Raw genomic sequence first — 23,889 nt, forward strand, 5'->3', positions numbered from 1 at the left:
CATAAACAAAGACATTGGTAACCTCCAGACTCTGGATCCCACCCAGTTCAGGTTTGAGAAAGGCAGATCATGCCTCCTGAATCTGATCAACTTCTTTGAGGCAGTCACTAAAGCCATAGATGAGGGTAAGGTGGTTCACACAGCCTATCTTGACCTCGCCAAGGCTTCCGACACCATCCCCCATTCTGGAATTATAGCTAAACTCACTAAACTAGGTATAAATTCCTATGTCACAAGATGAGTTGCCAACTGGCTCACTGACAGAACCCACACTGTAAAAGTTACAGACTCCAAATCTAACCTCAAAGCAGTGACAAGTGGAGTACCACAGGGTTCCGTCCTAGGACCTCTCCTGTTTGCTATCTACTTCTCTGAAATACAGGCTAACACAGAAGGTCTCTGGCTAATGAAGTTCACAGATGACTGCAAACTAGGAGCCATAGTCAAGCCCCAAATGATGTGGACATCCTACAGAAGGGCCTCACTGAGACAGATGCCTGGTGTCAGAGCCATGGCCTCAAGCTCAATGCCAAAAAGTGCAGTGTCATCCCCTTTGGTAAAAACTCTGTGCCCATGAACTACCACATAGGCACTTAACACCAAATGTGTGATAAGAGACCTTGGGACCCAGGTGGACAGTAGTCTCTCCTTTGATAGACACATCGCCACAGTAGTCAGGAAGTCCTTCTACGTGGCACACCTCATCATAAAAGTGTTCTCATCCAGGAAAAAAACAGTCATTGTTCCCCCTACTCAACACTAATTAGCCCCATTATAGAGTACAACACCCCTTTTGGAATGTACCTCACAAGACATCTGTAGCAGCTGGAAAGGCCACAGAAGTACCTCACAAAGAGGATTACTGGCCTCAAACAAATGCCCTACACTGACCGCCTCATAAAACTCCAGCTTTACTCCGTAGCATATCGCCTACTCCGAGGTGATCTCTGCCTAACATATAAAGCTATGTCAAGCCCAGAGCTGTTGGACATGCTAAACCTAAAGAAATCCCAATCACTCTGAGCTACACGCTCTAGGGACCTAAACCTTGTCACCACAATAAACAGGACATGCTGGAGGGATAGATTCCTGTCCCAGAGACTTCCCATACTCTGGAACAGTCTACCCATCTATGTCAAGCAAAGTTCTTCATTAGCACTCTTCAAGAAAAATCTTGCTAAGTGGATGGGAAATAGGAAATACACCCCAGATCACTTCTGTGTCTCTACTCAACAGTGGCACAGGAAAATAACTTTCTTGGGTGGTGTAAGCCAGGGAACCTTGTTGGCTAGGCTAACATAGGCCCTTGGGCCGATAGCCTAGTACCTACCTATGAACCTATGAACCTATACAGCACCTGGCTAACCTGACCACAATATCATGACTGCACAGGTATACCTGCAAAGGGTTTGAACTTAATGGTAATCTTCAAAAAGAGCTGGTACACCACGGCTAAACAGAAAACTTAGATACAACAACATTTAATAAAACAAATAAAATAAAACATCTGTAAAACTTAACAGACAGATACTGATAAGCACTTTTGGTCTTTAGACCTTCTTCTGATCATAGATACTCAAGTAAAACTCTCTCATTAAAATGTATGAACAGCCAATCAGCCATCAGGGTTTGAACTTATGTTTAAACAGATGAAACTTTATGTGCACTTAGGCAATGACTCAATCTGTAGGTAATAATGCAATGCCTCATTTTGCCACTACTGGATCCCATCTGTAGCATCATCTATCATTTCAGAAAATGTTTTATAAAGTTAAGGTACTTCATCTGTGACATATAACTCAGGAGTTATTTTATACAAGTTCTCATTTCAGAATGTTGGAATTCTGAATAATGATAGTGCAGGACCAAAAGTTATCACCAAAGGTATCACCTTTGCATGCATAAAAATATAGTCCATATTTCTCAATAATTTCTCTAAGATGCAGAATAATAAGATAAAAATACCAGCAGTAACAATACTGAGTCCTAAAGAATTAGGGGGTGAAGAACAGATGGCAACAATACCCTCTGTGGGATGTTATTTGAAAAGCTTCAACACTAGCATAAGACTATTCATTCACTTCACAATACCTGTGTATGTGGATAGTTAGCATATAATGAACAGTGGTATTGAAAGTGATACAAAGATAAAGTAAAAATACAACTGATAATGCCCTCTGCTCATTCTTAAGCCTGGCTACAGCATGCATAATCATTACAATTACTATCCACATTGTGTGTACTCGCATGAAGCCTGCTTGAAAAGCCGATTACAGAATATTTATTTTTATTTATTTTACATTTGTTGACCCATGTAGTCCAACTGAGTATGAAAACCCTTTTCAGCAGACGCCTGGGGAAAAAACCTCCACATGACAGTATAAATAAGGCAATGTGTCAATAGAACAGAGTACACAACTTCACATGAAATTAAACATAGAGTTTACAACCTCAGACAGCGAACAAGACAGAATTTGAGGTGAGAGTTTACAGGGTACACAAATGAAGGAGCATACTAATCAGGTCTTCGGAGGTACGATCTGCATTTACTACGCATGATGATCAGAATAGAGGTGAAGCATACGAATTAATAAAGTGCCTAAAAATGATATGTACATATTGTAAGTAGTTGGTAGTACTGTATTAAAAAACTTCTGTTGTACAAAAATATCTATTTACATGAGTTTCTATTCAAGTTACATGAAGCTGAAGTCTTACCATGTTAAATGTGATCACTCGTGAGAGAGTTTGAGCTTAGGTCACTGGTGGGATGAGCAGTGGCAGATCCAGGGTGGTCTGAGTCATTCTTTAACCTCGGCATTAAAAGTTGATGGACATTTAATCTGCTTGACGAGAGGAGGCATTATGCTCCAGAGCTTGGAGACTTAACTAAAGTAGACTACATCACCTGCTGTATTTTTGATATTTACTTATAGTGAGCAGAGATTTATCTTCAGAGTGTAGATTCCTACTTGGGTTATAATGCTGGATTATAGATTTGAGGATGGGGCATTTGTATGGATTGTATATAAAGTTATGTACAATTAAAAGTTAGGACTGTTGAAGGATGTTGAGTAACTGAATCCAGTTTAGTAGTTTAAGGGCTTGGTAATGGAGGGTATAGTAAGGTGAGTGCTTGGTAAGGGAGGGTATGGCACGACCATTGCTTGATAATGGAGGATATGGTACGGTGATTGCTCGGTAATGGAGGGTATAGTATGGTGAGGGCTTGGTAATGGAGTGTACGGTACACTGATTGCTTGGTAATGGAGGATATGGTATGGTGATTGCTTGGTAATGGAGGGTATGGTATGCTACGAAGAGTATGAAGCAAATTTTGAGATAGCACTGGGTGAGTTTTGTTCTCTGGAATACTGTTAGGTCTGTGAAGATTAGACTTTTTTTTCCAAATAGAGGGGGCTTGACAATCACTGATAGATTTATTCATTAAAAGGGTTATAGGATAGGCAATGGCATTGGTGGCTGTTTTTAGATATTCTAACGATAGACTGTCTATGCTAGGGTAGTAGTTTAAAGCTTAAAAAGTAGTGTTTTTACTAATAGGGTGGAGACTGGTTTTATGGAGAAGTGTGTTCTGTAGGAGTTGGATTCTACTAAAGGTATGGATCAGAGGTTGTACTCATTTTTAGTACTGAGGTGATGTGATTTATAAGGGGATTGTTGCAATTGTCTGCTGTTTTTGTTGGGGAATTTTCAAGAGATGGTATTGGTTGAGAGTTGTAGCCTAGACTGAGCAACTTAGAGAGTTTAAGATTGTTTTGATGAGTTTCCTGCGTGCTATAATAGTGGTTCTTTTTATATAGTTTTTTCATCTACTTATTTGTATTTACTGTGGTGCCTGATGTGTTGAAGATATTTGTTTGTAGTTTGCAGTGCTTTCTATGTTTTATTCCTTTGTTCCATGAGTTTTTTTTTTGATTTTCTGTGATACCCAGGAGGCAGGTTCATTTTACTGCTCCTTTTCCATACTGGGGGGGCATATTTATTTAATACATTAAGGAACATTTTATTCAGCTTTAGCACAGCTGCATTTAGTGGCAGTGTTTTAGGGATGACCAGTTGTAGGACCTGAGGGCTGAAGTGAACATTCCTACATTGAACTTAATTAAATTGCACATACGTTTGTACTAATGCTGTTTGGAGAGTAGGATAGGATTCTTTTGGTGAGGGTGGATAGATTATTAAATGAGAGTCAGTTAAGGAGTCAGACAAGGTACGTGTGGTAGAGATATTACAAGGACATGATGCGAGTATCCAGTTTAATACTGATGCTCCCTTAATAGATTTGCTGTAGCTGGTTGGTCTATAAATTGTCTAAAACTGAAGAGACTAATTGTGGCAGTGGGGGTGGCAGATTTAATTTGGAGCCAGTCTATGCTAAAGTCTCCTAAAAGTACTGTTTCATCTGATATATTAGTGGCTACCCAGGACAATGTGTCCTCAAGTATCAAAATGTTGTTTCCAGGAGGGATGTATACTGTAGTGATGCAAAGACTTTTGTAGGAGCTGAGTTTAAGGAAGGATAAAATAATTTCTGCTGTGTTAAACTGGGGCTGGTTATGGTGATACAGAGAGAGATTTTTAGATGGTTAAGATATATGATAGCTACACTCCTGCTTTTTTAATTTTGCACTCATATCTAAGTATGCTATTTTCGGGTAGGACAATTTCAGTATCTTTGGATAACCGGTTTCTGTAATTACAAGTATGTCTAGGCTATGAGAGATATGAAAGCACATTAGCTACTTTGTTTCAGGTACTCTTCAGGTTCGTATTTATGAATTTGTGCCCTTTGCTTTGTGATTTTACTTTTGTTATTACAGGAGTGGTAGTGGCTGGGGGTATTAATTGGAGGTTGATTTAGAACTGGAGCTGGGTTTGGGTAAATATCTCTGCAGTATAAGTTCTATTTTTTGCCCTCAGTATGTGATATGTGTTTTTAGGGTCTATAGTACATCGTCGAACTTCAAAAAGTTCGATGTAATATCAAACCCAAACGTCCGAAAAAGTAAATTAGCGAACACACAGAGCAGTGATTTTTTTCCCAGGAAAAGAAATCATTGTTCCCTAACAAAACAAAAAAACCCTGCAACCTTAAACTTAAACTGAAGTGGGGGGCATCACCCCCACAACCCTCACATGAGGGGGCTGTGCCCACCACACCCCCCTACTTAAATACACCAACTCCGAGATCGCACCATAGTGGAGGAAATAGCAAAGCCCCAAAAACGGCCCACCAATATTTTTCCCTGGGAAAAAAATTGATGTGCCGTGGCTTTGCTATTTTTAGGTTTCGAACATTTGGGTTCAGACGATGTAATATAGACCCATTTTTTATGCCTTAATATGGTGTATTTCAAATTATGGTGATGAAAGGTGTCGTAGAGGTGATAAGCTGTGTTGAGCTATTGCTACAGTGTTAGGAGGAGTTAGAGTTGGTATTCTTGGTGGTAGGGCTTAGTTAGTATACAGAGGTTTGTTGTAGCATGTTATTTGTGTGAGAGAGAGGAATATGATAAATTGCATTATAACTGAGTATAGGTGAATAATGTTAGTAGATGCAGGATGGGATAAGGTGGGTAGGGATCAGGTAACATACAAGTGGATGAAGTGAATATTATATATTACAGCAAGAAAGCTGTAGCTTTGAGTCTGTAGAGGAAGAGCTCTGTAGTCTAGGCTATTAGTGTAGTTTATGAAAGCACAAAGACAGAGAAAAGCCAAACTTAAGACCTGTGTATAAAGCGTGAAGATCTATTAGCTTGTGCAGGCAACATTTCGGAGATGAAGGAAGTGATGTAACTGTTTTTGATAGTTTTTGCAGGAGAAATGTAGAAGATGGAGCAGGTATGACTGTTTTTGGAGATGAAATGCTGTAGGGTATATGGAGCAAGTTGTAGTAGTTTAGTATGATGGACTTAGTATGTGGTTCTGGGAACAATTGGTGGAGTGTAGGTACTTGTAGTCAGGGTGTGTGGAAATTGGGGGTAGGGTAAGGGACCAGAGTGAGCCGGAGAACAGTAAGGATGAATGTAGCAGGTTTTTCCAGCAGTGCAGTGTAGAACTGAAAGTAAAAAACAATTAGAGAGAGCGATGGAAGCAGAAGGTAAGTAATGAGCTATGCAGCTAGTATACAGCATAAGAAAAAGAAGTAAAAAACAATTAGTGAGAGCGATGGAAGCAAGAGGTAAGTAATGAGCTGTGCAGCTAGTACACAGGATAAGAAAAAGGAAAACTGCAACGGTACAGAGAATTATAGAAAAATAGCATTGTTAGCAGTGCTCAGTAGTATAGACACATACTACATAAGAAAAAGGAAAACTGCAACGGTATAGAGAATTATAGAAAAATAGCATTGTTAGCAGTGCTCAGAGTAGTATAGACACATAATAAATAAGAAAAAGGAAAACTGTAAAGGTATAGAGAATTATAGAAAAATAGCATTGTTAGCAGTGCTCAGAGTAGTATAGACACATACTACATAAGAAAAAGGAAAACTGCAAAGGTATAGAGAATTATAGAAAAATAGCATTGTTAGCATTGCTCAGAGTACTATAGACACATACTACATAAGAAAAAGGAAAACTGCAATGGTATACAGAATTATAGAAAAATAGCATTGTTAGAAGTGCTCAGAGTAGTATAGACACATACTACATAAGAAAAAGGAAAACTGCAAAGGTATAGAAAATTATAGAAAAATAGCATTGTTAGCAGTGTTCAGAGTAGTATATACACATACTACATAACAAAAAGGAAAACTGCAACGGTATAGAGAATTATAGAAAAATAGCATTGTTAGCAGTGTTCAGAGTAGTATAGACACATACTACATAAGAAAAAGGAAAACTGTAATGGTATAGAGAATTATAGAAAAATAGCATTGTTAGCAGTGCTCAGAGTAGTATAGACACATACTACATAAGAAAAAGGAAAACTGCAAAGGTATAGAGAATTATAGAAAAATAGCATTGTTAGCAGTGCTCAGAGTACTATAGACACATACTACATAAGAAAAAGGAAAACTGCAACGGTACAGAGAATTATAGAAAAATAGCATTGTTAGCAGTGCTCAGAGTAGTATAGACACATACTACATAAGAAAAAGGAAAACTGCAACGGTATAGAGAATTATAGAAAAATAGCATTGTTAGCAGTGCTCAGAGTAGTATAGACACATACTACATAAGAAAAAGGAAAACTGCAAAGGTGTACAGAATTATAGAAAAAATAGCATTGTTAGCAGTGCTCAGAGTAGTATAGACACATACTACATAAGAAAAAGGAAAACTGCAACGGTATAGAGAATTATAGAAAAATAGCATTGTTAGCAGTGCTCAGAGTACTATAGACACATACTACATAAGAAAAAGGAAAACTGCAAAGGTATAGAGAATTATAGAAAAATAGCATTGTTAGCAGTGCTCAGAGTACTATAGACACATACTACATAAGAAAAGGGAAAACTGCAAAGGTATAGAGAATTATAGAAAAATAGCATTGTTAGCAGTGCTCAGAGTATTATAGACACATACTACATAAGAAAAAGGAAAACTGCAACGGTATAAAGAATTATAGAAAAATAGCATTGTTAGCAGTGCTCAGAGTAGTATAGACACATACTACATAAGAAAAAGGAAAACTGCAAAGGTATAGAGAATTATAGAAGAATAGCATTGTTAGCAGTGCTCAGAGTACTATAGACACATACTACATAAGAAAAGGAAAACTGTAATGGTATAGAGAATTATAGAAAAATAGCATTGTTAGCAGTGCTCAGAGTAGTATAGACACATACTACATAAGAAAAGGGAAAACTGCAACGGTATAGAGAATTATAGAAAAATAGCATTGTTAGCAGTGCTCAGTAGTATAGACACATACTACATAAGAAAAAGGAAAACTGCAACGGTATAGAGAATTATAGAAAAATAGCATTGTTAGCAGTGCTCAGAGTAGTATAGACACATACTACATAAGAAAAAGGAAAACTGCAACGGTATAGAGAATTATAGAAAAATAGCATTGTTAGCAGTGCTCAGAATAGTATAGACACATACTACATAAGAAAAAGGAAAACTGCAACAGTATAGAGAATTATAGAAAAATAGCATTGTTAGCAGTGCTCAGAGTAGTATAGACACAAACTACACAAGAAAAAGGAAAACTGCAACGGTATAGAGAATTATAGAAAAATAGCATTGTTAGCAGTGCTCAGAGTAGTATAGACACATACCACATAAGAAAAAGGAAAACTGCAAAGGTATAGAGAATTATAGAAAAATAGCATTGTTAGCAGTGCTCAGAGTACTATAGACACATACTACATAAGAAAAAGGAAAACTGAAAAGGTATAGAGAATTATAGAAAAATAGCATTGTTAGCAGTGCTCAGAGTACTATAGACACATACTACATAAGAAAAAGGAAAACTGCAACGGTATAGAGAATTATAGAAAAATAGCATTGTTAGCAGTGCTCAGAGTACTATAGACACATACTACATAAGAAAAAGGAAAACTGCAATGGTATACAGAATTATAGAAAAATAGCATTGTTAGCAGTGCTCAGAGTAGTATAGACACATACTACATAAGAAAAAGGAAAACTGAAAAGGTATAGAGAATTATAGAAAAATAGCATTGTTAGCAGTGCTCAGAGTACTATAGACACATACTACATAAGAAAAAGGAAAACTGCAATGGTATAGAGAATTATAGAAAAATAGCATTGTTAGCAGTGCTCAGAGTAGTATAGACACATACTACATAAGAAAAAGGAAAACTGCAACGGTATAGAGAATTATAGAAAAATAGCATTGTTAGCAGTGCTCGGAGTAGTATAGACACATACTACACAAGAAAAAGGAAAACTGCAACGGTATAGAGAATTATAGAAAAATAGCATTGTTAGCAGTGCTCAGAGTAGTATAGACACAAACTACATAAGAAAAAGGAAAACTGCAACGGTATAGAGAATTATAGAAAAATAGCATTGTTAGCAGTGCTCAGAATAGTATAGACACATACTACATAAGAAAAAGGAAAACTACAACAGTATAGAGAATTATAGAAAAATAGCATTGTTAGCAGTGCTCAGAGTAGTATAAACACATACTACATAAGAAAAAGGAAAACTGCAATGGTATAGAGAGTTATATAAAAATAGCATTGTTAGCAGTGCTCAGAGTAGTATAGACACATACTACATAAGAAAAAGGAAAACTGCAAAGGTATAGAGAATTATAGAAAATAGCATTGTTAGCAGTGCTCAGAGTAGTATAGACACATACTACATAAGAAAAGGAAAACTGCAACGGTATAGAGAATTATAGAAAAATAGCATTGTTAGCAGTGCTCAGTAGTATAGACACATACTACATAAGAAAAAGGAAAACTGCAAAGGTATAGAGAATTATAGAAAAATAGCATTGTTAGCAGTGCTCAGTAGTATAGACACATACTACATAAGAAAAAGGAAAACTGCAAAGGTACAGAGAATTATAGAAAAATAGCATTGTTAGCAGTGCTCAGAGTAGTATAGACACATACTACATAAGAAAAAGGAAAACTGCAAAGGTATAGAGAATTATAGAAAAATAGCATTGTTAGCAGTGCTCAGAATAGTATAGACACATACTACATAAGAAAAAGGAAAACTGCAACAGTATAGAGAATTATAGAAAAATAGCATTGTTAGCAGTGCTCAGAGTAGTATAGACACATACTACATAAGAAAAAGGAAAACTGCAACGGTATAGACAATTATAGAAAAATAGCATTGTTAGCAGTGCTCAGAGTAGTATAGACACATACTACATAAGAAAAAGGAAAACTGCAATGGTATAGAGAATTATAGAAAAATAGCATTGTTAGCAATGCTCAGAGTACTATAGACACATACTACATAAAAAAAAGGAAAACTGCAACGGTATAGAGAATTATAGAAAAATAGCATTGTTAGCAGTGCTCAGAGTAGTATAGACACATACTACATAAGAAAAAGGAAAACTACAACGGTATAGAGATTTATAGAAAAAATAGCATTGTTAGCAGTGCTCAGAGTAGTATAGACACATACTACATAAGAAAAAGGAAAACTGCAAGGGTATAGAGAATTATTGAAAAATAGCATTGTTAGCAGTGCTCAGAGTAGTATAGACACATACTACATAAGAAAAAGGAAAACTGCAAGGGTATAGAGAATTATAGAAAAATAGCATTGTTAGCAGTGCTCAGAGTACTATAGACACATACTACATAAAAAAAGAGGAAAACTGCAACGGTATAGAGAATTATAGAAAAATAGCATTGTTAGCAGTGCTCAGAGTAGTATAGACACATACTACATAAGAAAAAGGAAAACTGCAACGGTATAGAGAATTATAGAAAAATAGCATTGTTAGCAGTGCTCAGAGTAGTATAGACACATACTACATAAGAAAAAGGAAAACTGCAAGGGTATAGAGAATTATTGAAAAATAGCATTGTTAGCAGTGCTCAGAGTAGTATAGACACATACTACATAAGAAAAAGGAAAACTGCAAGGGTATAGAGAATTATTGAAAAATAGCATTGTTAGCAGTGCTCAGAGTAGTATAGACACATACTACATAAGAAAAAGGAAAACTGCAACGGTATAGAGAATTATAGAAAAATAGCATTGTTAGCAGTGCTCAGAGTAGTATAGACACATACTACATAAGAAAAAGGAAAACTGCAACGGTATAGAGAATTATAGAAAAATAGCATTGTTAGCAGTGCTCAGAGTAGTATAGACACATACTACATAAGAAAAAGGAAAACTGCAACAGTATAGAGAATTATAGAAAAATAGCATTGTTAGCAGTGCTCAGAGTAGTATAGACACATACTACATAAGAAAAAGGAAAACTGCAAAGGTATAGAGAATTATAGAAAAAATAGCATTGTTAGCAGTGCTCAGTAGTATAGACACATACTACATAAGAAAAAGGAAAACTGCAAAGGTATAGAGAATTATAGAAAAATAGCATTGTTAGCAGTGCTCAGTAGTATAGACACATACTACATAAGAAAAAGGAAAACTGCAAAGGTATAGAGAATTATAGAAAAATAGCATTGTTAGCAGTGCTGAGAGTACTATAGACACATACTACATAAGAAAAAGGAAAACTGCAACGGTACAGAGAATTATAGAAAAATAGCATTGTTAGCAGTGCTCAGAGTAGTATAGACACATACTACATAAGAAAAAGGAAAACTGCAACGGTATAGAGAATTATAGAAAAATAGCATTGTTAGCAGTGCTCAGTAGTATAGACACATACTACATAAGAAAAAGGAAAACTGCAACGGTATAGAGAATTATAGAAAAATAGCATTGTTAGCAGTGCTCAGTAGTATAGACACATACTACATAAGAAAAAGGAAAACTGCAAAGGTATAGAGAATTATAGAAAAATAGCATTGTTAGCAGTGCTCAGAGTAGTATAGACACATACTACATAAGAAAAAGGAAAACTGCAAAGGTATAGAGAATTATAGAAAAATAGCATTGTTAGCAGTGCTCAGTAGTATAGACACATACTACATAAGAAAAAGGAAAACTGCAACGGTATAGAGAATTATAGAAAAATAGCATTGTTAGCAGTGCTCAGAGTAGTATAGACACATACTACATAAGAAGAAGGAAAACTGCAAAGGTATAGAGAATTATAGAAAAATAGCATTGTTAGCAGTGCTCAGTAGTATAGACACATACTACATAAGAAAAAGGAAAACTGCAAAGGTATAGAGAATTATAGAAAAATAGCATTGTTAGCAGTGCTCAGAGTAGTATAGACACATACTACATAAGAAAAAGGAAAACTGCAAAGGTATAGAGAATTATAGAAAAATAGCATTGTTAGCAGTGCTCAGAGTAGTATAGACACATACTACATAAGAAAAAGGAAAACTGCAACGGTATAGAGAATTATAGAAAAATAGCATTGTTAGCAGTGCTCAGAGTAGTATAGACACATACTACATAAGAAAAAGGAAAACTGCAAAGGTATAGAGAATTATGGAAGAATAGCATTGTTAGCAGTGCTCAGAGTAATATAGACACATACTACATAAGAAAAAGGAAAACTGCAATGGTATAGAGAATTATAGAAAAATAGCATTGTTAGCAGTGCTCAGAGTAGTATAGACACATACTACATAAGAAAAAGGAAAACTGCAAAGGTATAGAGAATTATAGAAAAATAGCATTGTTAGCAGTGCTCAGAGTAGTATAGACACATACTACATAAGAAAAAGGAAAACTGCAAAGGTATAGAGAATTATAGAAAAATAGCATTGTTAGCAGTGCTCAGTAGTATAGACACATACTACATAAGAAAAAGGAAAACTGCAAAGGTATAGAGAATTATAGAAAAATAGCATTGTTAGCAGTGCTCAGTAGTATAGACACATACTACATAAGAAAAAGGAAAACTGCAAAGGTATAGAGAATTATAGAAAAATAGCATTGTTAGCAGTGCTCAGAGTACTATAGACACATACTACATAAGAAAAAGAAAACTGCAACGGTATAGAGAATTATAGAAAAATAGCATTGTTAGCAGTGCTCAGTAGTATAGACACATACTACATAAGAAAAAGGAAAACTGCAATGGTATAGAGAGTTATAGAAAAATAGCATTGTTAGCAGTGCTCAGAGTAGTATAGACACATACTACATAAGAAAAAGGAAAACTGCAAAGGTATAGAGAATTATAGAAAATAGCATTGTTAGCAGTGCTCAGTAGTATAGACACATACTACATAAGAAAAGGAAAACTGCAAGGGTATAGAGAATTATAGAAAAAATAGCATTGTTAGCAGTGCTCAGAGTAGTATAGACACATACTACATAAGAAAAAGGAAAACTGCAAAGGTATAGAGAATTATAGAAAAATAGCATTGTTAGCAGTGCTCAGAGTAGTATAGACACATACTACATAAGAAAAAGGAAAACTGCAAAGGTACAGAGAATTATAGAAAAATAGCATTGTTAGCAGTGCTCAGTAGTATAGACACATACTACATAAGAAAAAGGAAAACTGCAAAGGTATAGAGAATTATAGAAAAATAGCATTGTTAGCAGTGCTCAGAGTAGTATAGACACATACTACATAAGAAAAAGGAAAACTGCAAAGGTATAGAGAATTATAGAAAAATAGCATTGTTAGCAGTGCTCAGTAGTATAGACACATACTACATAAGAAAAAGGAAAACTGCAAAGGTATAGAGAATTATAGAAAATAGCATTGTTAGCAGTGCTCAGTAGTATAGACACATACTACATAAGAAAAAGGAAAACTGCAAAGGTATAGAGAATTATAGAAAAATAGCATTGTTAGCAGTGCTCAGAGTAGTATAGACACATACTACATAAGAAAAAGGAAAACTGCAAAGGTATAGAGAATTATAGAAAAATAGCATTGTTAGCAGTGCTCAGAGTAGTATAGACACATACTACATAAGAAAAAGGAAAACTGCAAAGGTATAGAGAATTATAGAAAAATAGCATTGTTAGCAGTGCTCAGAGTATAGACACATACTACATAAGAAAAAGGAAAACTGCAAAGGTATAGAGAATTATAGAAAAATAGCATTGTTAGCAGTGCTCAGAGTACTATAGACACATACTACATAAGAAAAAGGAAAACTGCAAAGGTATAGAGAATTATAGAAAAATAGCATTGTTAGCAGTGCTCAGAGTAGTATAGACACATACTACATAAGAAAAAGGAAAACTGCAAAGGTATAGAGAATTATAGAAAAATAGCATTGTTAGCAGTGCTCAGAGTAGTATAGACACATGCTACATAAGAAAAAGGAAAACTGCAAAGGTATAGAGAATTATAGAAAAATAGCATTGTTAGCAGTGCTCAGAGTAGTATAGACATATGCTACATAAGAAAAGGAAAACTGCAAAGGTATAGAGAATTATAGAAAAATAGCATTGTTAGCAGTGCTCAGAGTACTATAGACACATACTACATAAGAAAAAGGAAAACTGCAAAGGTACAGAGAATTATAGAAAAATAGCATTGTTAGCAGTGCTCAGAGTAGTATAGACACATGCTACATAAGAAAAGGAAAACTGCAAAGGTACAGAGAATTATAGAAAAATAGCATTGTTAGCAGTGCTCAGAGTAGTATAGACACATGCTACATAAGAAAAAGGAAAACTGCAAAGGTATAGAGAATTATAGAAAAATAGCATTGTTAGCAGTGTTCAGAGTAGTATAGACACATACTACATAAGAAAAAGGAAAACTGCAACGGTATAGAGAATTATAGAAAAATAGCATTGTTAGCAGTGCTCAGAGTAGTATAGACACATACTACATAAGAAAAAGGAAAACTGCAAAGGTACAGAGAATTATAGAAAAATAGCATTGTTAGCAGTGTTCAGAGTAGTATAGACACATACTACATAAGAAAAAGGAAAACTGCAACGGTATAGAGAATTATAGAAAAATAGCATTGTTAGCAGTGCTCAGAGTAGTATAGACACATGCTACATAAGAAAAAGGAAAACTGCAAAGGTATAGAGAATTATAGAAAAATAGCATTGTTAGCAGTGCCCAGAGTAGTATAGACACATGCTACATAAGAAAAAGGAAAACTGCAAAGGTATAGAGAATTTTAGAAAAATAGCATTGTTAGCAGTGCTCAGAGTAGTATAGACACATGCTACATAAGAAAAAGGAAAACTGCAAAGGTATAGAGAATTATAGAAAAATAGCATTGTTAGCAGTGTTCAGAGTAGTATAGACACATACTACATAAGAAAAAGGAAAACTGCAAAGGTACAGAGAATTATAGAAAAATAGCATTGTTAGCAGTGCTCAGAGTAGTATAGACACATACTACATAAGAAGAAGGAAAACTGCAAAGGTACAGAGAATTATAGAAAAATAGCATTGTTAGCAGTGCTCAGAGTAGTATAGACACATACTACATAAGAAAAAGGAAAACTGCAACAGTATAGACAATTATAGAAAAATAGCATTGTTAGCAGTGCTCAGAGTAGTATAGACACATGCTACATAAGAAAAAGGAAAACTGCAAAGGTACAGAGAATTATAGAAAAATAGCATTGTTAGCAGTGCTCAGAGTATTATAGACACATACTACATAAGAAAAAGGAAAACTGCAAAGGTATAGAGAATTATAGAAAAATAGCATTGTTAGCAGTGCTCAGAGTATTATAGACACATACTACATAAGAAAAGGAAAACTGCAAAGGTACAGAGAATTATAGAAAATAGCATTGTTAGCAGTGCTCAGAGTAGTATAGACACATACTACATAAGAAAAGGAAAACTGCAACAGTATAGAGAATTATAGAAAAATAGCATTGTTAGCAGTGCTCAGAGTAGTATAGACACATGCTACATAAGAAAAGGAAAACTGCAAAGGTACAGAGAATTATAGAAAAATAGCATTGTTAGCAGTGCTCAGAGTATTATAGACACATTCTACATATGAAAATGGTCAACTGCAAACGTATAGAGAATTGTAGAAAAATAGCATTGTTAGCAGTGCTCAGAGTAGTATAGACACATACTACATAAGAAAAGGAAAACTGCAAAGGTATAGAGAATTATAGAAAATAGCATTGTTAGCAGTGCTCAGAGTATTATAGACACATACTACATAAGAAAAGGAAAACTGCAAAGGTATAGAGAATTATAGAAAAATAGCATTGTTAGCAGTGCTCAGAGTATTATAGACACATACTACATAAGAAAAAGGAAAACTGCAAAGGTACAGAGAATTATAGAAAAATAGCATTGTTGGCAGTGCTCAGAGTACTATAGACACATACTACATAAGAAAAAGGAAAACTGCAACGGTATAGAGAATTATAGAAAAATAGCATTGTTGGCAGTGCTCAGAGTACTATAGACACATACTACATAAGAAAAAGGAAAACTGCAAAGGTATAGAGAATTATAGAAAAATAGCATTGTTGGCCGTGCTCAGAGTACTATAGACACATACTACATAAGAAAAAGGAAAACTGCAACGGTATAGAGAATTATAGAAAAATAGCATTGTTGGCAGTGCTCAGAGTACTATAGACACATACTACATAAGAAAAAGGAAAACTGCAAAGGTATAGAGAATTATAGAAAAATAGCATTGTTAGCAGTGCTCAGAGTAGTATAGACACATACTACATAAGAAAAAGGAAAACTGCAAAGGTATAGAGAATTATAGAAAAATAGCATTGTTAGCAGTGCTCAGAGTATTATAGACACATACTACATAAGAAAAAGGAAAACTGCAAAGGTATAGAGAATTATAGAAAAATAGCATTGTTAGCAGTGCTCAGAGTAGTATAGACACATACTACATAAGAAAAAAGGAAAACTGCAAAGGTATAGAGAATTATAGAAAAATAGCATTGTTAGCAGTGCTCAGAGTAGTATAGACACATACTACATAAGAAAAAGGAAAACTGCAACAGTATAGACAATTATAGAAAAATAGCATTGTTAGCAGTGCTCAGAGTAGTATAGACACATGCTACATAAGAAAAAGGAAAACTGCAAAGGTACAGAGAATTATAGAAAAATAGCATTGTTAGCAGTGCTCAGAGTATTATAGACACATACTACATAAGAAAAAGGAAAACTGCAAAGGTATAGAGAATTATAGAAAAATAGCATTGTTAGCAGTGCTCAGAGTAGTATAGACATACTACATAAGAAAAAGGAAAACTGCAAAGGTATAGAGAATTATAGAAAAATAGCATTGTTAGCAGTGCTCAGAGTATTATAGACACATACTACATAAGAAAAAGGAAAACTGCAACGGTATAGAGAATTATAGAAAAATAGAATTGTTAGCAGTGTTCAGAGTAGTATAGACACATACTACATAAGAAAAAGGAAAACTGCAAAGGTATAGAGAATTATAGAAAAATAGCATTGTTAGCAGTGCTCAGAGTAGTATAGACACATACTATTGCCAGCAGAAACACACATTTCAGTTGTAATTTAGTTTGTGTATTTGCAGTGAGTTTGAGATAATTATATAAAGCTAGAGAAGAAATAATTAGTATAGAAATTGGAATGTGGTGTCCTTTAGTAAGGTGTTTAGCTGCTTCTCCCTGAATTATCAGCTAAGAAAATATAGTACAATTTTATAATTTACTACACACAGGGTTTTTGTAACTGTCTTAACAATTAACTCTGCTGTCAAAAGCAACATACATTAAAATGAGCTATGTTTGTCCACTTTTACTATTATTCCAGGGAAGGGATCTCAGGTTTGCTGGTCTGAAGCAATAATTGTGTACTAAGATAAAAAAAGCCAGAGAGTAGGGGGCAGGCATTTAGCAGCTGCGACCCCATCAATTTCTTAATAACATTCCTTAAAGTGCAAGGTGGGTCCACAGTTAGCATGTTCCTTGTGGCCAACTACAGGTATTCAAAAGGAATATTACAACTGCATGTTTCAGAGAAAACAAATAAAGAAAATATCCTGTTGCAACAAAATCCTAACAATTACTACAGTGACTATGTCAGTGATTTAACAGCCCCCTAAAATATAGGTAGGGCTAGGATTTAAAAGACAGACTTTGTTTCTTTGCTAAACATGTCTTACAATTTCAAAGTTATATAGGTTATAAACAGAATCATCATATACAACCTAAAAAGGAATTACGCTTTTTAAGATAGACATATCATGTCATTTTAAGACAGACATATTCATAAACAATCCTGTCATTAGAATTAAAAAAATGTTTTACAATCTATCCATTTCACCAGGAAATGCAAAGTCCTAAGCATTTATGCAGAAACAATCTAAACAGTTCCAAATTAACAATTCTGAGCCAGCCTAAAATTTGTAGCACAAATTTATTCTAGCGAGAATTGACATTACCTCTTATTACAAACTGCTGTAATTTTTTTCAGGTTATAATGCAGAAATATTCACTCTTCTGTGTAGTGATTCTTTTCAATAACATTTAAAAACAACTGAAAAAAAGAAACACAGATTCATATAACCACAAAATGCATTTAACTTACCTGAGCACTGCCAGAAGAAATAAGCCACATTGTCAATGTCAAAAGAACCAGCATTCTGTAAGATACAAAAATGTAGATTGTCAACGAAATGCTCAAATACACATGCAATGTTTATATATATATATATATATATATATATATATATATATATATATATATATATATATATATATATATATATATATATATATATATCTACTTTGAATGATCAAAATTACAAAACTTTGAATCTCTTATGGCCGGGACCATATGATTGAAGTTTTGTAACTTCGAACATTCAAAAAAAAAAGAAAAAACAAAAACAAATTAAAACACATTTATGCAATGGGGCAAGCTCCCCTGCACCCCCTACACTCCAGCTATTAATATATAACAACTCTGAGATCGCACTACAGTGAGGAAAAGGGAATATTCCCATTCTGCGGTGCATGGAGATCTCCATTTAAGTGTTCGGAGTTTTAAAATTTCAATCATATGGTTTCAGCCATATGAAATTCAAAGTTCTGAAACTTTGATCAATTAAATGGAACCTATATATATATATATATATATATATATATATATATATATATATATATATATATATAGTCCCTATTATATGAATGAAAATTTAAAATCTCGAACGGCTTAAAAGTCGAAAATGCCATTCTTCGAAACAGGTATTGTGGGGGGCTGTGCCCCCCACCCACCCCCACTAATTATATATACCAACTCCAAGATCACCGTACAGTGAGGAAAGTGCAAATTTTCCGATCTTCACTGTACCATAATCTCACAATAATGAGTTCGAAGTACAGCATTTTCAAATTGTCAGCCGTTCGAGATTTTGATTTTTTGTTGATCTAATAGAGACCCTATATATATAAATATATATATATCTATATATATATATATATATATATATATATATATATATATATATATATAAAGAGTGAGAGGAAAAGACAGAGTGAGAGAGATAAATGGATCTATGTCATAAGATCAAAAGCTCAAAAGACCAGAAACAAAATATATAAAACTCAAAATATCTAAAGCATTTTTAATGCCTGGAGGCAAGCCCTTGGGGGTCTGCGCCCCCCACCCCCTTGCTAATTATATATTCCAACCCCAAGATCACACAACAGTGGAGAAGGGACAAATTCCCATGTTCGATATTTTGAGTTTTAGATATTTTGATTTTCAGTCTTTTGAGTTTTTGATCTTATGATATAGACCCAGATAAATAGATAGGTAAATGCTATGCATTTATTAATAGGCAGACTGATTCAAACATATTTTTTTCAGTCATGAAATTGGTCCAAAGGTAAAACAGTTTACAATAATAAGTGAACAGACACAAAACCATAACAGAAATCATGTCAGAATTTTACTGTAAATACTGCAATTTACAGACCATTTAGTAAACACAAGCACTTTCAAACTATTATGTAAGTGACGCAGACTCTAGTAGGTAGATCACTACAGTAAAAGGTTAAAAGTAGATAAAATGCAGAAGTAAACATAGATATCTTAGATACAAAATATCCAAAAGTGTGTGTGTGTGTGTGTGTGTGTGTGTGTGTGTGTGTGTGTGTGTGTGTGTGTGTGTGTGTGTGTGTACGCAACAGTTTGTTGAACTGGACTTTTGATTCTTGGTTCACCAAAACCAGCTCTGTCAACCATCCTATATTTTCAACAACATTAACTGACCCACCACATAGTAAGAAAGATAGATGTGATAAAAGCAATGAGCAGTATTAGAACAGGTCAGGATCTATCATGAACTATCGCAAATAACAAACTAAAAATTTCAGCATAGGCAGAAAAACTTAGAAGATACAAAGATAAATACAAAGGAAAAGTACAAAATCAGCAATTTATTGATGACACCAAAAAAGTTTTATAGAGAATTGGGAAATAAGTTAAAAGGAGTTGAAAGACCGCAAAAAAAAGAAGAAATAGATACATTTTGGAGAAGTATCTATGAAGATCCTGTGGAACATAACAAAGATGCTAAATGAATAGAAGAAGTTAAAGAACGAATAAGAAGTTTAAAGGTACAGGATATGAAATGGGATGAAGTAGCAGCCAGAGAGACTGAAACAAAGTTAAGAAAAGCCTCCAGTTGGAAAACCCTAGGCCCAGATTGAAAGTATTGACATCTTTGCATGAAGATTTAGCCATGAGTAAGAACTATTTATATGCACACCCCACACAGACACCAACCTGGTTAACAACAGGAAAAACAATGCTCCTACTTAAGAGTGAACCTGCAAGCTACCCTAAAAATTATAAACCGATAACTTGCCTTCCAACAATGTATAAACTATACATGGAAATTGATGCTGACAGAGTTTATAGTAATTTAGAAGAAAACTCAATTATGGCAGTAGAACAAAAGAGCACTAAAAGAAAGTAATTTGGAACAAAGGATCATTTGTTGTTAAATAAAGTCATAGTGGAGAACTGTAAAAAGGGGAAGAATCTAAGTATGGCATAGATTGACTACAAAAAAGCATTTGATAGTATCCCACATTCATGGATAAAACAGTGCTTAAAAATGTAAAAGATACACCCTACACTGATCGACTACATTATAGTGACCATGAAACAGTGGCAGACCACTTTGCAATTAAACCATGATAAAAGACAAATTATTATTCCAGGTATAAAAATTAAAAGGGGGATATTCCAAGGTGACTCTTTGTCTTGCCTTTAACCCATTAAGCTGTCTGCTTAACAGCTTAGGCCATGGCTATAACTTGGCTACTAGAAAATAAAGTGTAAAGACTTCTCATCTTCTCTTTCTCAATGATTTAAAACTGTATAGCTGGTCGAATGAGGAACTGAAAGCACAACTGCAAGTTGTCAAAACTTTTTTCAGATGATATAGTAATGTCATTTGGTCTTGATAAATGTGCAAAAGCAACCTTTAACTGCAACACCAGGAAGACATCAGTTTGGGACAAGAATGTGATATAAAAGAATGGGTCTATAGCACCATATTGAATGGTGATAAGTTCGAATGCCCTTTGTTCAAACCAAAAAGTCCGAAAACCCTAAACCGTGAAGTTACGGAACATCGATTTTTTTCCCAGGGAAAAAAATTGGTGGCCGTCTTCAGAGCTTTGCTATTTCCCCCACTGTAGTGCGATTTCAGAGTTGGTATATTTAAGTAGGGAGTGAGGGGGGCACAGCCCCCTCACATTGGGGGTTGTGGGGGACGAAGCCCCGCACTTTAGTTTGTTTTAAAGTTGTGATTTTTTTCTTCACGGAGCAGCAATTTTTTTCCCTGGGAAAAAAGAAAATCACTGTTCCATGAATTCGCTGTTTAGGGTTTTCAGACTTTTAGGTTCGAACAAAGGGCGTTCAAACTTATTACCATTTGATGTAGTGATACAGACCCTAAAAGAATTTGAACAAGAAGGAGTGTATAAATATTTAGGAACTGATGAAGGATAAACAATAAAACACAAAAAATTGCGAATAAAACTTAGTAAAGAATACTTCAGAATACTTAAATTAATCCTGAAAACAGCACTGACATCTAGGAACAAAATGCAAGCTATAAACCAATTTGCTCTTCCTGTCCTAACTTACAGTTTTGAAGTGATTGACTGGCCCCAAAACATGTTGGATAGATTAGATAGGAAAACAAAAAGGATGCTTCATGCTCACCAAATGATTTATAAAAATCAGTGTATACTAAGATTATATATTCCCTGTTCCAAAGGAGGGATGGGCCTCCTTAAAACTGATTATATGTATAAATCTGCAATCGTGGGACTCCACACGTATCTGCTAACTTCACAAGATCCAAATGTAGTGAAAGTTTTGAAACATGAGGAGAATAAATCTAAGATGACTTCCCTGCTTAATTTAGCAGAAGCATAACAGCGTCAAGCAGGAATGGAAATCAAACCAGAAATAGATACAAATCAGGCAGCAACTGAATGTGCCAAAAAATAAAAGAAAGAATATAAGGGGAAAGATCAGATGAGAAGACAAGAAATGTGGAAAATGCATAAATATAGTTGCAAGTATAGAAAACGTCTGGAAGAACCTCATGTTGATCAGGAACAAATGCAGGTATGGTTGAGGAGAGGAGAATTCAAACCAAGAGATGAAAGGTTAATACTGGCTGCCCAAGATAGTGGGCTGCATACACGTTGGTTTACAAAGTCCATTGAACATATGGGAGAAACAGACAAATGTTGATTTTGTAAAACTAAATTGGAAACAGTTGCACACCTCGTTGCTTGCTGCAACATACTAACGGCAGAAGGACTGTATACTGAAAGGCATATAATGTGGCAAGACTGTTGCAATGGGGATTGTGTAAACTTTATAGTATTGAAGTGGCTGAGAAACACTGGAAACATGAGCCAGAAAGCACCATAGAAAATGAAAAAGTCTACATTACATGGAATCATCCATTACTATGACTGATGTCAGAACCATGGCCTTAAGCTCAATGACAAAAAATGTGTCGTCATCCCCTTGGGAAAAACTCGGTTCCCCTGAATTACCACATTGATGGTAGTCCACTGAACACAGAAGGTGTTATAAGAGATCTGGGAACATAGGTTGACAGCGACCTCTCTTTTGACCACCACGTTGTTACTGTAATCAGAAAGTCCTTCTATGTGGCACATCTCATTACAAAGGGTTTTGCATCCAGGAACAAGAGGTCATTGTCTCCCTCTACTCTTCTCTCATTCGGCCAATCATTGAGTACAATGCTCCATTTGGCATGTACCTCACTAGACACCTGCAACAACTGGAGAGGCCACAAATGTACCTCACAAAGAGGATCCTAGGCCTTAAACACTTGTCCTTTATGGACAGACTCAAAAAACTCCAACTATTCTGTCTCATATCGCCTACTTACAGGATCTCTGCTTTTCTTACAAAGCCATGTCTGACCCAGCTCTGTTAGAAATGCTTCATCTAAAGAAATCCCAATCCCTCCACACCACATGCCTCAGAGACCTCAAACTCATTACCACAATCAACAGAACATGCTGGAGGGACAGGCTCATAACTCAGAGACTGCCCATGCTATGGAATAGACTTCCCATACATGTCAAGCAGAGCACCTCACTGGCCCTCTTCAAGGGAAATCTTGATGAGTAGATGGGAAATAGGAAATTCACCTCAGTGTCTACTCGACAGAGGCACTAGGAACTAAGGTCAGGTGGCATGATGCCAGGGTAATCCTATGGGTTAGGCTTGTAAAGGCTCCAGGGCCATTAGCCTAGTACACACCTATGAACTTGTGACCCTATGAACCAACAGTTGGAAATATAGATGCTAGAAAACTGGATATAGTGGCCCAAAAAAGAAGACAAAAGTAGCATTGATCATTGAAATCACCACACCCAGTGACTACAGTGTATTGTGTACAAAGAGACACAAAGTCATAAAATATCAGGATTTGCAAGCAGAAACGAGAGCAATGTAGAAGATGGATACCCAGACAGTTCCAATAGTAGTAGGAGCAACAGGTCTTGTAAAAAAAGAGTCTATAGTCGTATTTAGATACGCTACCAGTATATGTAACTCCGTATGAATTGCAAAATGAGTCATTACTGGGCACATTACTAGCCGACATCAAAGAGTGAAACAATACTAATTTCATGAACTTTAATCATACTTTGACTTAAGAATGGGGTCCATTCCCATCATGGTATTAGAAAGCCAAAAGACTTGGAGAAATAAAAACAAATAATTAACTTCATTTCTCCCTTTAATATAATTTAGGTGCAGTTTAGTATGCAGACGCTCTTCCATTTCATTCACTTTCATGTTCACCTTGCCATAAATCAT

The 23,889-nt window shown here is 35.1% G+C and overlaps 1 protein-coding gene across 1 annotated transcript in view; it reads right to left on the reverse strand.

The window, feature by feature from the left end:
* FBLN5 (fibulin 5) overlaps positions 1 to 23,889 on the reverse strand; it is an 861,728-nt gene that overhangs the window by 466,023 nt on the left and 371,816 nt on the right. Inside the window, exon 2 of the mRNA XM_044074715.1 lies at positions 18,082 to 18,136. Coding sequence (XP_043930650.1) covers positions 18,082 to 18,136 — 55 coding nt within the window. The remainder of the gene's footprint in view (positions 1 to 18,081; positions 18,137 to 23,889) is intronic.

The sequence above is a fragment of the Protopterus annectens genome, chromosome 6.part0, assembly GCF_019279795.1.
Source record: "Protopterus annectens isolate FY-2018-M chromosome 6.part0, PAN1.0, whole genome shotgun sequence".
NCBI classification, from domain to species: Eukaryota; Metazoa; Chordata; order Ceratodontiformes; family Protopteridae; genus Protopterus; species Protopterus annectens.